Source organism: Emydura macquarii, unplaced genomic scaffold, assembly GCF_026122565.2.
Source record: "Emydura macquarii macquarii isolate MOO-44397 ecotype Brisbane River unplaced genomic scaffold, CSIRO-AGI_Emac_v2 contig_705, whole genome shotgun sequence".
Taxonomy (NCBI): Eukaryota; Metazoa; Chordata; order Testudines; family Chelidae; genus Emydura; species Emydura macquarii.
In genome coordinates this window covers 17,790,284-17,806,609 of record NW_027130842.1, presented here as the reverse complement: position 1 = coordinate 17,806,609, position 16,326 = coordinate 17,790,284, and the positions used below count along the sequence as shown (strand labels likewise).

The window sequence follows — 16,326 nt, the reverse complement described above, 5'->3', positions numbered from 1 at the left end:
GAGTACAACAAGAGCTAGTGCTACGTTATGTACATGCAAGTGTATACCATCGTTTCCTTGGGGAAAGAAAACTTCCACTGACATAGTACTGGGTCTTTTTTAATATTTTGATTGTTTCACAAGGTGATTTATACAATGCAATCAGCTATCCTGTCTCTCTAGATGATAAGGCAAGAAGATTTCAAGGGTGCTGTTAGGATACATATGTTACTGGAGAAGCTTCCTTTGCAAAATAGCTTCCTTTAAAGAGTAATTACTCAGATAATGAAGACTCTGGTTCCATGGGATGCAATATGATGACACTAAACAGCTACATTCTTCCACTTCATTCAACAATAAGACCATGAAAAGGTGATGTTCATTGGCTTCCTGAATATAACCCATTAAATCCTACCTGGTTTCAGTAAAATTGTCTGTACGAAGTATGCAAGGAAGATAAAGGAATAGGCATACGTTTAGAATAGAGAAGTTGAACCAAGATTAATTTCTTTATGCACTGAACAAAGGAACCCTAGAAGTTCATGGTGCTTATGCTCATCAACTGAGTAAAATTTTATATGACTGCAACATTTTCTGGGCTGACCCATGCCTTATGTCTGCATGCGAAACTCCCACTGGAGTCAATTAAAGTTGCCTGCATGACTATGATCGTCACGTCAATCTTTCTTCTCTTTTTTTAATTAAGCCATTCTCTAGTTAGAGCAGATTAAAAGGTATCTGAAACCAACCAAAAAAGCTGTAATTCTTCTATATTTGTAAAATATTCATACAATTTAAGCTATTCAGGGAGAAGTCCTTTTTGTGGAGACCTTTTATGCTAAGTCCTAGCTTGATCTGAATTAAAAACACAAATGGACCTGAAGCATGAAACTGAGATCTGTATCTTCTTTTTTAACTCCCTCAAATAGGAGTTTGTTCAGATCCAGATTTTTGGATCAGGTTCATCTCTAATGATGAGTGCTTTCATACCATACAATGATCTGTCAAAGAGCTGTTATAATGGAAATATTAACTGATTCTGAAGTGGGATGCTGAAACAAAACCATTGGGAAGTGGCAAAAAGCCTACATTTTAGTTTTGAAAGTTTCCAGACAGAATGGTGGCATTTTGCCATGCAAGATAACATACAAGAACAAGGTCATACACAAACAAGGCACTGATTCAACAAGGTACTTATGCACATGCCTGATCTTAAGTAAATGAGTGGACCTATTGATATCAATGGAACTATTCACACGCTTAAAATTAGGTATGTGTTTAAGTGCTTTCTTGAATTAAGGCCAAAGATGATAGCCATTTTAACTGCTATAAAAATCGGCCAGGTCCTCAGCTTTTGATGTCCTTAGATATATTATGAAGGGCTCAGTCTGATGATTGAAATTAGGATGTGATAATAGTGCAGTACAGTAATATTAACTAAAAAAGATCTCCTCCTCTCTCATTGTGAAGGGGATATGGCCTCTGGAACACATGTAGTTGTATGTTGACCTTAGGGAACCATTTGATTACCACTGAGGCTACCCAAAAGAACAATAAGGGGCCTGATCCTGCAAGTCATGTGAGTAAAAGACTACTCCCCTGAGTAAGTTATTTTCAGCTTCAGTATTAAAGTTTGCTCTCCTGGTCTCAAGTCAGGGAGCTGACATTTCCATACTTTGAAAAAAATGTATTTGCACAACTTCACATACTTAGGGATATCATGATGTAAAAAGATCTTTGGTATGTGTATCCTGACCTTCACATTCTTGGATGTTACAGTAATCATATCTGGTATCAGAATCTGTTGTGTAACACCAGGGTCCTTTTTCATCCTCATCAGGATTTCTGCAGTAGTTTGCCTCTAATCCTGCAGCAGGGTGTGTGTCAGGTGTATAACTGCAATAAAATAAAAATGCCATTATAGCAAAAGTGAAATGTCCTAATTTCTCAGGTGATTTTGGACTCTAGTCATACACATGAAAGACCAGGGAAATAGATTCTCCCTTTGGTTGTCCAGCATTGAAATCCTTATCTGAAGAGCTGTCATTAGTAGCCTCTTCATAGCTACTGGATGTCAGTTCGTTGATAGCACTGGGGACGGACCAACAGTTTCATGTCTACAGTTTTATAGGAAATAGGACAGCCTCAAAGTCCAAGAATGCTCTTTAACGCTTACCACTGATTGCTGCTGTTTGACTGCCCAAGTCTGAGCTCAGTCAATAACTGTCTTCTTGTTTTTCTGATGCACATAGTTAAAAAGAATAATGTTTCATAGGGAAAACTTTTCTGGGAAATGCAAAAAAGGACATTAACTAAATATGTGAGAGTTGTCAACAACTTCAATATGATACTAACACATCCTGTATGAATGTAAGGTTAACAGTTTGATCTTGTTGACTGCTTCTCATGTAATGCCTTAAAATATTGTCATGGAAACAAGCAAGGGGCATTCCTATAGGATAACTTGTCACTTCTATCTCCTTTGCCACCTTTAACACCCATTGAAATGAATGGATGAATTCCTGGCCCCACTGAAGTCAATGAGAGTTTTGCCATTGACTTCAATAGAATTAGGATCTCTTCCAGTGAGGGCTTTGCATGCTTAAGGACCACCAAATCTGGCCAGAAATGCTATCTTTCAAAACATCCCTGAGATCATCTAGTACATCCCCTTGCATCGCTGCAGGATAGATTTCATAGATGCTTAGAAATATGTCTGCCTTGCATGTCTTTGTGCAACCAGGTAGAGCTCACAGTGAGAGAGATGAGGAGGAAATGATTTCTTACCAATGAATCTGAATGCTGAACAACTTGCACTGATAATGTACACTATACAATTATTTAATGCACATTTAATAGGCCTGGCTTGGAAAAGGTTCAGAGTAACATATGTACAAATACGAAAAGGCCATACTTAGGTTTATGAGGTTTATTTTCACTCCACTTCTGGCAGGGCACACCTTTCTGAGTTTTAGATTCTGTTCCTCTATAATCCTTCCCCGTGCCTGTCCTGCATTCTAAAAGATACACTGAAAGAAAATACATTTTTATCTCTCAGTATCATAATGTCACATCTGTTTGAATTAAATAACCATATACAGATTCTACACATGTCGATCAGCCGAAATACATTTACCCACATTCTGAATCTTCGCTGCCTCCCTCTGCCCTAAAAACATAGATATGCTATTGTAAAGCTCTTTCAAAATAAGTTAGTTTTCAATGTGTTCACATTCAAAAATCTGAAGAAATGAACACTGAAGTGGTCAAGTGCTGACCTGAACTCTTGTTGTTCGAATAAACTTCTGACAGTTTTAAGTTTTTTCCATCTGCTAACAAATAACCAACTTTGAACCCTAAACGCCAGCCCATGTTCATTTGGGTTAACAATTTACAAATTGATATGTCCATATACTGCTTTTAATTCCTACCACTCTTTCCAGAACACAGACTAAATTAGCTTCTGTGTTTAATAGCATGTTTAACGGAGACGTTCTGAAAAAAAATCTGCACATTTTTTCCTATCAAACACCATCTGTGGCTGTGAAAGTTAAGATAAAGAAGGGTAATCAAATCTCATTTTTGAGAGTGTAAGATGACCTCTTGTGGACAAAAGGGAATTCCATCTACAGCACTGCAAAATCATGTAGTTGCCTAATGGGAAATGTTCACTTTCCTTTGACACATCTGTAGACGACATGAATCAGTGATCCGAGCTGCTTAGGCAAATCCTACATTCCTTTTCTGTAACAACATAGTCAGACAACATGATTTTATCTTTAGGACGATACCTTAAAACTCTGTGAAAATAATAGGGTGAATTACAAAGGAACACTGTTAAATACTTAGTAGGCTACAGTTAGACCCCTAATCTCACTGAAACAGAAGTATTGCACTGTCCTAAACTGTCCTTTAGCACGGAGTTTCACAGCTTTGTGCATAACAGCCAGAGCTCCATCATGCCTTATGTCGGAGGTTGCTCTACAGAAAGAAGATTATTGGCAACTGGAGAGTTAGATTGGATCTTTTAGTGTGGTTAGTACAAATTAAAATAAAGGAATAACCAAATCAAGAGAGCCAATAGATGTGTTGCCAACTCCCTTGATTTTAGTACTAGTCCGACGATATTAGGATTTTAGTGAAAGCCCCAGCTCCTGAAAGCAAGTGATTAGGTGAGAATCTCAGCTTTCAAGTTTAAAAAATAGTAAATTTGTAGTTCTCATGGTAGTAGATAAGAGCTAGAAAATGTGACCTGAGTGCACTCCACAATGGCTCAAAACCCAGAAGGAAAATAAAAATACCCCCCATTTATTATTTTTTTTAAATCTCATGATTTTTAAGCCAGTCTTCTGATTTTTGTAGCTTGATTCATGGTTTTCAAATTCTTAGGTTTGGCCGTTTTGCAATTTTCACGTATTTATTGTTTGGGTTATACAGTCCACTTGTTTAACAGGTAACCAACCCCAAGATCTATGGCTGAGATTTTTAAAGGATCCTAAGGGAGTTGCATGTTCAAATCCCATTGAGTTTATAAAGATTAGAATGCTGCAGTTCATATAATTTATGCTTTTAAATCCCATTTCCTATGTAACATTGGCAAATGACACTGTATTTAATTGGTGTGAATTTGAGTTAACAGTAAACTCTGAATAAGCTCCATTCTCCTGACATGGTAAAGGTTGGCATCACGAAGAAGGCATGAGGGAATGCAGTAGGACACAAGGACAGAGATGTAGCACTTTGAAGATGGGAACAAGAAGTTTGAAATCCTTGTAAAGGAATTTGCTTCCTAATTAATTGTCCTCTGACATCTATACAAATTCCAAATATCTATTAATCCGTTAGACAATTGTTTCTTTGCTGTTTTTAGCAGCAGGATTACAGAGAGGTTTTATCATTTCCTTTTCAAATGAGGATATGTCTTTGTGGAGTCCTTGCTGGCATGCCTTTTTCTCCTGAGTCAGCCAGGAGCCAAATGTACCTTCTCCTGGAGTTTTCATGGAAGTGCCACAAGTAAGGACACTTCTCCTCAAGTCTCACAATCTGGGTATGTGAGGCACAAAGCACCTGCCTTCCCCAGCCCATTCACTGACTGTTGTCATACACCAGTTTTACACTAGTTTAATTCCACTGATTTCAGTGAGTGACTTCCAATTTACACCAGCATAAGTGAAGGCAAAATAAGATCCAGCATATCACCTATGAGAGGAAATACTCTAGTCCTACTGCCAGCTACTATCCCTACAACCCACAATCTATTGCAAAGAAGCCAGGGTCTAGCTGTTAGTGATGTAGGCTAGCATTTGGGAGACCTGGGTTCAAGTCCCTGCTCTGCTACAGGCTTTCTGCACAACCTTTGTGTAGCCGGGAGGTGTGGCCTCCCTCTGAGATTGACCCAGAGGAAGAGCCAAACACCCCCTGGGGGTTGGAACCCAGGAAGACAACACCTGACCGGAAGCAGGTGAGTGGGGCTAGGCCTTTTAAATCCAGGCCTGCTAGCTCACTCAGACCCCAGTGGCTGAGGGAGAAGAATGCCTCTCCCTTGGTGCTCAAGCCTAGGGCTGTGCCCAGTGTCAACCCAGAGGAAAAGCTGCTGAATCTACCTACGGTGTGGGGCCCTGTGGATCCGGAGGAGTTGCCTGAACCATGTGACCCGGAGGAAGGCCTGGCCGAGCTGCCTACTGCCTGGGATCCTGAGGACTTGGAGCAACTGCTCTCCGCAGAGGACCCTGCACAGTTTCTGGACCTGCTGCCGATTGACGGTGAGGGACTCATGGGACTCCCGCATGCCTTCTACCCCAGCGACCCAGAGGGAGACGACTAGCCCCAGGTACTCTAGGAAGAGGGTAGGAGGAAGAAGCCCAGGGAAGCCGACTATGGTGCGACTGAGTTGACACTTGCTGTGAGTCAGCGCGTTTTGGCCGGAGCCCTGCTGACCCAGTGACGGGACACCCCGTCACTGACAGGGCCCTGGGCTGGGACGCAGTGGAGACAGGTGGGCCTGCGTCCCCCTCCGCCCTTCCCTTACCCAACCGGGGGTGAATGCCCGCTGAGCACCAGAACCTGGCCCTTACTGCCAGCCACGCCCTGCCGAAGGCCGGCTATAGACTACTGCCTCACCCTGCTAAGGGCTAGAGACTGCTGTCCCTCTGCCTGTCCTGCCTAAGGGCTGGTCCATAGCCTGCTGCTCACCCTACCCTGGGGCTCGAGCCTGTGTGTGTTTGCTTGCCTGCCCTCCTGAGGGCTAGGCAAGAGACTGCTTCCTTGCCTTGTTGAGGGTTGTTTCCTGCTGCTGGCCTGTGCCTGACTGAGGGATGGACCATAGACTGCTGGCACGCCCCATGGGGACTATTCCCCTAAAGGAACAGCCTGAACCAAGGCTTCCCCAATGAGGGCCGGAGGCGACCCCTTAATTCGGACTCCCCGAAGGGTGTAGGCGCTGGGAGGTGTGGCCTCCCTCTAAGATTGACACAGAGGGAGAGCCACCAGTGCTGCCCCCATAGGGGATCCTCTACACTTTGGCATATCACTTACCTCTCTGTGCCTCAGTTCTCCAGCTGTAAAATGGGGATAATAGCACTATCCTACCCTCAAAGGGGTGTTTTAAGGGTAAATATATGAAAGATTGTGAGGTACTCAGACACTATAGTGACAGAGCCATATAAGTACCTTAGATAGATAGCTAGAGAACTTGATGTATCCCTAGTATCCTACAGCATGATTATGGGGCATGATTATGGGGCCACCTATGGTTTGTTCATCTCTAATCTCAAGTTCCATCTGTTCTCCAAAACAGTCCAACTTCAGATATTCATTGCTTTCTCTGATCATACAGGAAACTTCTCCATTCTTACTCATCAGTGTCATGGATAGAAAATAATATTTGTGAATATCTTTGTACCAACAGAGCAGCTGCTGCTGTTTTTTTTCTTTTTGAAATCTAAAATGCATATTTTAACTGATTTAAATTGAGCCCAAATAAATTTGGAAGGTGTTTGTAAGCTAATTTTGGTTGAACTGGTAACACACAAGAGAATGACTTAAATTGCTTGACAAAGATTGCAAAATACTAACAAAACTACTGATCTCAAAATACAATAGGCTATGCATTATTTTACCTAACGTCCAATTTGTTTTAAACCCAGAAATGGCACAAGGAAATTAGTTAACAGACCAGTCAAATATCTGGAAGTAAACTGATCTGTTCGTTATATACATGTTATTTATAAATGTTCTGATACCAATCCAGAATACATAAATGACCTTCATTGACGTTCTGAGAGGTATCAGTGTGGCTCACTAGTTTGGGATGGATGAGGTTGTGCTGGTAAAACTGAGCAAATGTTTCTTCAGGGCTTTTTTCTTTAAAGATTTTAAAAATCATAGACTCATAGGACTGGAAGGGACCTCGAGGCCATCTAGTCCTGTCCTCTGGACTCATCGCAGGACTAAGTATTAGCTAGACCATCCTTGACAGGTGTTTGTGGAATCTAAAATCAGATATTTTTAAGGGCGGGTTAGACAGTCTCCCTAGACAATTTATTCCAGTGCTTAACTACCCTGACAACTAGGATGTTTTTCCTAATGTCCAACCCAAACCTCCCTTGCTGCAATTTAAGCCCATTACTTCTTGTCCTATCATCAGAGGTTAAGGAGAACAATTTTTCTCCCTCCTCTTTGTAACAACCTTTTATGTACTTGAAAACTGTTATCATGTTTCCCCTAAGTCTTCTCTTCTCCAGACTAAACAAACACCATTTTTTCAATCTTCCCTCAGAGGTCATGTTTTCTAGACCTTTTAATAATTTTTGTTGCTCTTCTCTGGATTTTCTCCAATTTGTCCACATCTTTCCTGAGATGTGGTGCCCAGAACTGGACAATACTCCAATTGAGGCCTAATCAGTGCGGAGTAGAGCAGAAGAATTACTTCTCATGTCTTGCTTACAACACTCCTACTAATACCTCCCAAAATGATGTTTGCTTTTTTTGTAACAGTGTAACAAGTGCTGGCATAAGCAATTTTGTGAATTAATGAGCAGATCCCTACCAAGATGTAAACTGCAACTTAATCCAACAGTGAACATGGCAGACAACAGGCTGGTGACATTAGAGGAAATGATGATTGTTGTCAAATGGTCATGAAGTGATAAAGCACCTGGTCTTGATAATATTTCATTAGAACTGAAAAGGAAGCCCAGATTTAGTTCATTGGCTTCAGAGAAGTTCTATGTTTGAGAAATGGTCATATTCCAGAAGATTGGAAAAGGGACTGCATCATCCCTTTTTTCAAAAAAGGAGAGTGATCAGCTTGCTCAATTATAGAGGAATAATACTGCTGTCAGTCCTAAGGAGGTATTGACAATCAGACTGCTGAACCAACTGAAATACTGTTTCAACCCAAAAATGAGAGACAATCAGTGTGGCTTCTGCTCAGTTAGATCTACCATCTATGTTATACATGCACTGTGGAATGTTATTGAAAAATTACTCAGGTGACAAAAGGAAGTTATCATCATGTATATAGACTTTGCAGCTTCATTCATTCTTTCATTGATCAGCACTGTGGATACTGCTGTGCCAACATGGAATGCTTGAGGCTTTAGCATGCCTCATGAAGCATTTATCTGTGTGAGCATCAGTGGTTGTATTACGGACTGGTTCTTGGGAGTATCAGGTGTATGCCAGGTATGTGTTCTCTCACCTACATTAGTTAATGTTCTAACAGATTATCTGATGACAAAGCTGACTGATGCCAAAGTATGAGGTGTGAAATGTAAAGATTTATCTTTACAGCATCCTGAGTATGCAACTGTATTGCATTACTACTGACCAACTATGGCTAACGCTGAAAGAGCTGGGCAAAACTGCAGAATCTATGGAACTTAAGATCAATGGTGATATAACCAAAGCTATACTGTGATGGAGTCTGTGAGTCCCACACTGGTGAACTAAGGGTTAAAGAACAGAACTGGACCCAGAAGGCCCCACCCACCTACACCTTCTGGGCATGCTCACGTTGGAGGCTAGGCTCAAAAGGGAGCAGCTCAGCTCAGTCTGGGTGGACAAAGCAGAGCAGGTGTGTGCTGCAAGCTGCCGCAGAGAAGCTGATGGGGCTCCACATGGCCAAGACCAGTTCCCACAGCCAAGCACCACAGGCCTTTCACCCCACAGAGGTCAAGAATGACAGGTCGCCGCTGATAGAAGAAGACCCTCTATTTATTGCAGTTTTATTCTAAGTCTGTGGAATTCTCTAACATTAAAAAGATGTCACTTTCTTATTCAGAAAATGGGAACAAAGATTCACATTTAGAGCAGTTTGAGAGGGCAAATACTGGGTATGGTTCTTGATTATATTTGGGCCGAATCCTATCAATCTCTCATCATATGAATATTCCTCACACACAAGAATAGTCACTTTGATTTCAATTGGGACTATTCATGTCAGTAAGGAAAACTCAGACTAGAATTTAAATTCACTTGCATATGCTTTAACATCAAATAACTATAGTTTGCTATAGAAGGGCTCCGCTATAATATTTCTAAGTCCTAACTTCCATTAGCTAGAATCTATTCATGCCTTTTTACAAGTAGTAATAGCTGTTTCTCTTATACCTCACAATCCCACATACAACACATCCGTTTTCTTATCTTTCCTTACAATCTCTATCAAGATAAAGTTGTTATATAATCATATGAACTATATTTACTTGATTGTTAATCTTACTTTTAAAACTGCTAACGCAGCAGTTCATGTTGGCATATACAATGTCTATAGGAGAAAAAGGCCATCAGGTTTTGATATGAGTCAAATTTTATTTGCACAGCACACAGTACCTATACAAAATCTCCATTGCATTTACTGATCTGCATAAACCAAATACGTATTTTAAAAGCTTAACATATTGTCTAGTATTTTTTATAAATCCTCTTGTTTTTATCTTTTGAAAAACTAATCTTATGGTGTCTAGACTACTGAATATTAAATTCCAATCTATTGAAATGCTTTATTGCTCCACACAAATCAGTAATTACAAGAAGCAGGCCATAGAAGAGACTAAAATCTCCATGCTACAATTGGAGGTTTTCTTTTGTTTGTGCTTTTTTAAAAACTTGGGATTTAAAAACAAACACAAAATCTATAATATTGTACTAAATAAATCAAAATCAGACAGGTCTGGGATATTTTATAGTAATTGATGTAATAAACAGACTTCGGACCTGTTCCTAAGCCCAGTGAAGGCCCTAGGAGTCTTTCCAGGGACTTAAATGGGTTTTATATTAGGTCTGTATTGGCCTAGTTTTCAAAGTTGCCGAGCACCTGCAGCTCCCATTGGCTTCCATGGGATTTGTGGGTACTCATTACCTCTGAAAATCTGGCCACTGGTAAATCTGTTGCAGAATTTATTAAGTCATTTGTTCAACATAAAACCATTGAAGAGTGGTTCATCATTTTTCCTGGAACATGAGCAAACAGTAGGAGAAATATGTGAGATCTCTGCTCCCACTGGGTCTATGTCAGAAGTTTCACCATTTACACCACTTTGTGCTGCCAAATCTTTCATCTTATGCTTATGGAACATGGTATGACAAAATTGCAAACAATTCAATGTGAGTATTATTGTTCATTCTAAGGGATGCATGGTACAACACAATCACAAAAATCAGTGACTATCCTAGTGGTGCATTACATTGAATCAGAAGAACATATACATCCAGAAATGAGACATATATAATATTATATACGATATATAATATAGTGTATAATACATAACAGTTATTTTAAGTGTAGAGGAGACCAAACCGAAATTTAGATCTGGAAATTCTGGAGCTTTGAAGGAATTCACAATCAGAAGAACTAGACTTTGGCTAGAAATGTTGGGGCTGGCACTTACTCTTTTAATGGGAAACCTAATCTCTGAACCCAAATACTCGAACATTTGCAGTGCTTAAAGGCAGGGTGGTGGTCCCCAAGGGGTTGCAGACCTGGCAATAATAACAGTGATAATAATAAGGCCAGGTCACTGAAGGGTGCATTTTAAGCACTTTTTAACAAAAATGCTGCTCCCAGATTATGATAGACCTGCTTCCTTCCCCTCCCATCACAAACACATTTTTTCAGGCCACTTTAAGCACTGCTTTGAAGCACCTGAAATCCAGGTAGAATATGAATTTGCAGTTTGAACCCATCCCAAATACTAGCAGCAGCAGCTAGTCAGGACAGCAGGGAGCACTTCCTGTAAGTGATATGCTTTATCACAGATCCTTCAGAAAGGAGCAAGCAACAAATAAAGATTTGAGAGAAGGTAAGTGACCCTGGGCTGTGCTACTTTCACACAGATATTTAAATGCTAGGAAAGTTACTAAATGCACTTTTAAGTACATAGGACAACGTTTTCAGACTTGGGTGCCTGAGGTTTGTCAATTAAATAAACTGGCCTGATTTGCAGAGTTGCTGCACCACCACAGCTCCCATTTTCCTCTCTAGGAGCTGTGGTTGCTCGGCACCTCTGCAAATCAGGCCCTTTTAATTAGGTGCCTAAATATGGATTTGGGTACCTAATTTCAAACACCACATTTGAAAATTTTGGCCAGAATCTCACATTGGTTAAAATGTAATATAAATAAACCTTACCTGGGCATAGAAATAAAAGTAACAGAAAGACATCTTTGCTAATCCCCATTTTGGGACAGGCTGGCTTTGTGCTGAAAGCTGTGTTAAGGCTGTTTCAGTTTTATTGACTCACACTCGACTTAGACAGCATCAAACAAACAAGATAGTCAAATTAAGTTAATCATTCTCCCAGTTCTGTGACCCACTCTGCAACGATCTAAATGTTCAAACATTACCTTGAATTGAAGATCTTACAAAACAATGTTTAAATGTTTGTATTAGATGCTGGGAAATGATGAACACACTCTCGTATCATACATGGCATGCTGTAGCTCTGAAACCGTTAGGCCTCATTTTGCTAACCTAAAGAAAAGGATAGCATTACTGAAAAATACAGGAAATGCCACTGAGTGGACTGCAAATAATTGCTATTCTGTGTCTTCAATGCCAAGGCCCTTATGCTAATCTTACACTGCTCTATTAACATAAATGCAGCTATTTCTGATTTATACCAGTGTAAGTGGGAAGAAAATTGGGCACAAATGATGTTAGCTGTTATATTTTCATTCTACAGTTTCATCAAAGAAATTCCTCTCATTATATTTGCATCTTAGATATACTCTAGGGTTGGGTTTTGTTGTTGTTCACTTAGGGAGGAGCGTTAGGGAGGACTTTTGTTTTGTTTTAATTTCAAACAATGTCTAACATGCCAGTAAACACTATTAACCTTAGCTCTATGAGATCTACATAGCTACAGTTGGGCTCCTCCTTTCTGCAGACCTAGCCACACCCACACAAAATCCTCTACCCAGAGTGCCTCACCCTTGTGCTCACCCATCTTCCAGACTGATTGTAACACTAGCAGAGATGGATTCCCTAAGCCCTCTCTTTCAGAAAAATTACACTTCAACACTGTTTTGTGTTAAAGTTTTTTGTTAAAAAGTTGCCTTCCAGACTGTGTTGGGTTGGTAGGAGGAGTCTCACCTCAAGCTGTGCAGTCAAATATGCAAGGGAGTATCAAACTGGCTAAGGTGGGGTGAGAGTGTAAATACATAAAGGAAAGGCCCATGTAGATTGCAAGGGAGCTGGATGGGACTCCACGTGTGTCACTTTGCATAGAGTCCCATAAAGCCTAGAGCTGTTCCTGTCTGTGGCTCTGTGAAGCACTCTTATTTTCTGGACAGGATCCTTTAATACCCTGCTATTGAACTCCTGCCTCAGTGGAAATTATTCCTAGGCACTGTGTGAAGCACTGCAGAGAGGAGGATCCCATTAGAGGCTCCGGAGATCCCTGGTAGCAGACTAGAGAAACATGATTTTCACTAATGCCAGGGATTATTCCCATTGGAAGAGAAGATGAGTTGTGGAGGAGGTGGAAATCAGTCCAGGGAGGTAGCTGGTAATTGAAGGAGGAACGGGCTTATTGTTGTTACAGAATGGGGAAAAACTACTTACCCCTCTCTCTTCCCTCACCCAGTTAACAGCCAGATATTCTTCACTTGACACTGTGTGCATGGCTGTGGGACCAGGCTTGAGGCACCATTATGTCCATGAAAAAAGCAGAAAGTGAAGAATAGAAAATATCATAAACTTCAATAGTGGACAAACTTCTGGGAGCTACTCAGATCTTTTGACTTAGTCTCATACTCCAGGGATCTCCCTGCTTCCTCCTAAAATATTCCCCATTTTCTCCCACCCACTTGGCTACCTTTAAACCTGCCCAAGGCCCAGCATGTCTAGTCTAATGTCTGTCCCTTCAAACTTCTTAGCTCTCTGGAGCTTAACCCTTAGTTGAACCTCAACTAGTTCAAGAGGTTGTGTTGTCTAGAGGCTAGGACAGAGACAAGAAGCCAGGACTTCTAGTCTCTGTTGCTAGCTCTGCCACTGATGTATTCTGTGACTTTGGGCAAGTTACTTTAACCTTTCTGTTCCTCAGTTTCCCTATCTGTAAAATAGAATTATAATAGTTACCTCAGAGGGCACTGGGAGGCCCAATTTACTAAGCTCTTTGATTCAAAAATAAACCCTGACTTTAGGGATTCATTTTAGTATTTTCAAAGATGCAGGCCTTTTTGTGAGTACTGAAAACTGTATTGGACATTTTTAAACAAATTAACTCAAACACTACTGAAATTAAAGTATCCCTGGCACTGATGGATGCCAGCCAGGATAAACAGGCTTCTCGTGTCAATAATGTGGAAAACAAGGTGAGCTCTGCAGTCACTCAAGTACTGGGGACAGTCTAACTTCGAAAAGATGGACAACAAAAATGAGACTTTTGGCCATATCACTACCTTCAGGCTGTAAAGCAATAAATCCTTGGACTAGCTCATGGGAGAAGTGATGGAAAATCAAGACCCGGCTGCTTGTCTGTGGATTGTAGAATTTCCAGATGGAATGGAATGCAGAGATCTTGTCGGCTTTTTAACCGGGCGGATGGATAACTGAAGTTATGCAGCTGAAAACTGAAGAACAGGTTTAAATTGAAAGACTCTGAAGATTCCCTATCAAAAGAATAAAAAACGATTCATTATTACAAATGCAAGAATTGTAATTGTCTCTCAGGACTGAGTGATCAAGACAGAATCCTAACTGCAGCCAGAAACAAGAAGCTCTTATATACTGTACAATGGAAAACAACATATATTAGGTCAGATCCTCAGCTGGTGTAGACTGGCATAGCTCTCTGTGGTCACCTTACACCAGCTGAGGATTTGCCCATAATTTTTTCCAAATGTTTGCCCTAAATCTCAGGCTAAATGGGGGACGTCCACCCACCAAACAAGCTTTTACAAATCTTAAAGTGAAAATAGCTCTCTTCTATCCAGTTAAACTTAGGGTGTATCTATATAGTGACACACAGGAAAGTTAATTCCAAAGTGAAATAAAATAAATTGAATTAAAGCCACTATAATTCTGATTGTGCGTGTCCACACAGAGATTTAATGCAGTTTAATTAATTCACTTATAATTTGGATTTCCTGAGTGTCCCCATATAGACAAGCCCTTAGAGACAGGAATATTGGAAAAAAATCCATTATCTGGCACACAGTGTCTGCAAGGTAACTTGTAAACAAGATCAAAATGGGTTCTGGCTTTGGCAGCAATGAACTGGACTGAAGTTCTCAAGTAACTGTGAAATTTGTTTAGTTTGCTATAAATCATCTGAATGTATAGAATATAGAGGATCATGGAAACTTTTTAATAGAGCTGGGTAAAATTTTTCAGTCAAAAAAAATTTTTTTTTTTTTTTGGTTGCAAAAAATGCAAATTTGACAACACTGAAATGTGACATGTGAATTCACGTCAGTTTTGCCAAATTGTTCATGTCAGAAAAAACACAAATTTCAAAAAAGTTGAAATACCTAGAATATTTTATTGAAAACTTCTTTTAAAAATATTCCTTCCATTTTATTAAAAAGTCCAAACAAAACGTTTTGATTTGGGTTAAATAAAATGTTTCATTCAACCTAAATTTTTTTTTTTTTTTTGACTTTTCAGTTCATCCTAAATTTCAAAATAAAAATTGTTTCCAGGTCAATCCAAAACAAATTCTTTTAATTTTTTGGAATTGCCGGCAAACCAAAAATCAGTTATTCACACAGCTGGTTTTTTACATCTGTATTCAGACTGTTCTACTATATTTTCTCACTATCTTCACCTTGTTTTAGGAAAAACAAGTGACTGCTTCATCCCTTCTTGTGTAATAAGTAAATCATTAGCTATGTCCTTTTTGAGGGGAAGGCTGGTGTAAGGGGTTTTTGGTCACTAAGGGTATGTCTACACTGCAGTTAGACACCCATGTCTGGCCTGTGCCAGCTGACTCAGTGTTGTGGCAGTGCAGATTGTGACAACAACCCAGAAGAAGACAGAAGGACCCTGGGACGAGACTGAGGGCAGCCCCCATGCTGACGCAGCTACTTACCTTCAAGAAGGACACTCTTGTTCCTGTGCCAGAGCCTTGAAGCCAAGGACATCTCTTCATTCCGGAAGGTCAAAGCCAACACCCTGTGGAAGGGAAAAGAATGAATCTTAAGTATTACATCTGGACTTGGCGTGGGTATATTGAGTTTTGGGGAGAACCTGGAGTATACCTCCTCTGTATTATAACCCTTCTGAGTGACCCCTGTTATTGTTCATTTATCCTACAATAAATTTGTTTTGGTTTACTTTACATAGTTTCCTGATTCATCCACTAATTACAGGGACCAGTGATAGATACGGTAGGGAACCCTTAAACACTATCTCTTGCATCTGCTGGTGGGTGGGTTTCAGTGTTTACCCCTCTTTCCTGCTAACAAGTACATTCAGAACTCACTCTCATTTCTTCCTGGTTATTTATTTTGGGCATAAAGTGAATGTATTTAATAGAAATATGTGTCAGGTGTTCAATAACTATTGTTTTGGTGTTCTTGTTGGTTCTTTGAATTCCACTCCCTAACCCTGATTGTAGGAGTTTTCTCAGGGCTGGTCTACACTGGGAACTTACATCAGCATAGCTATGTCTCTCAGGGGTGTGAAAAATCCATACCCCTGAGAGAAGTAGCTATACCATCCTATCCCTCCCCGCCCCCAATATAGACAGTGATAGGTCAAAGGAAGAATTCTTGGGGAGGTGGATTACCTATGCCAACAGAAGCAGCTATGGCACTGTAACATTTCAAGGGTAGACAAGCCCTCAGACTGATTTATTCTCTTTCACTGATTTTTCCCTCTTCCCTCTCTAGTTGGCTTGT

The 16,326-nt window shown here is 40.3% G+C and overlaps 1 protein-coding gene across 1 annotated transcript in view; it reads right to left on the bottom strand.

Moving 5' to 3' along the window:
- The window catches only part of LOC137149023 (plasminogen-like), a gene marked incomplete at its 3' end in the record, with an annotated part of 28,938 nt that extends 17,223 nt beyond the window's left edge, over window positions 1-11,715 (bottom strand). Inside the window, 3 exon segments of the mRNA XM_067542239.1 lie at window positions 1,736-1,875; window positions 2,894-3,008; window positions 11,612-11,715. Of these exon segments, the coding sequence (XP_067398340.1) occupies window positions 1,736-1,875; window positions 2,894-3,008; window positions 11,612-11,660 (304 nt within the window).
- Between the last annotated feature and the right edge of the window lie 4,611 nt (window positions 11,716-16,326).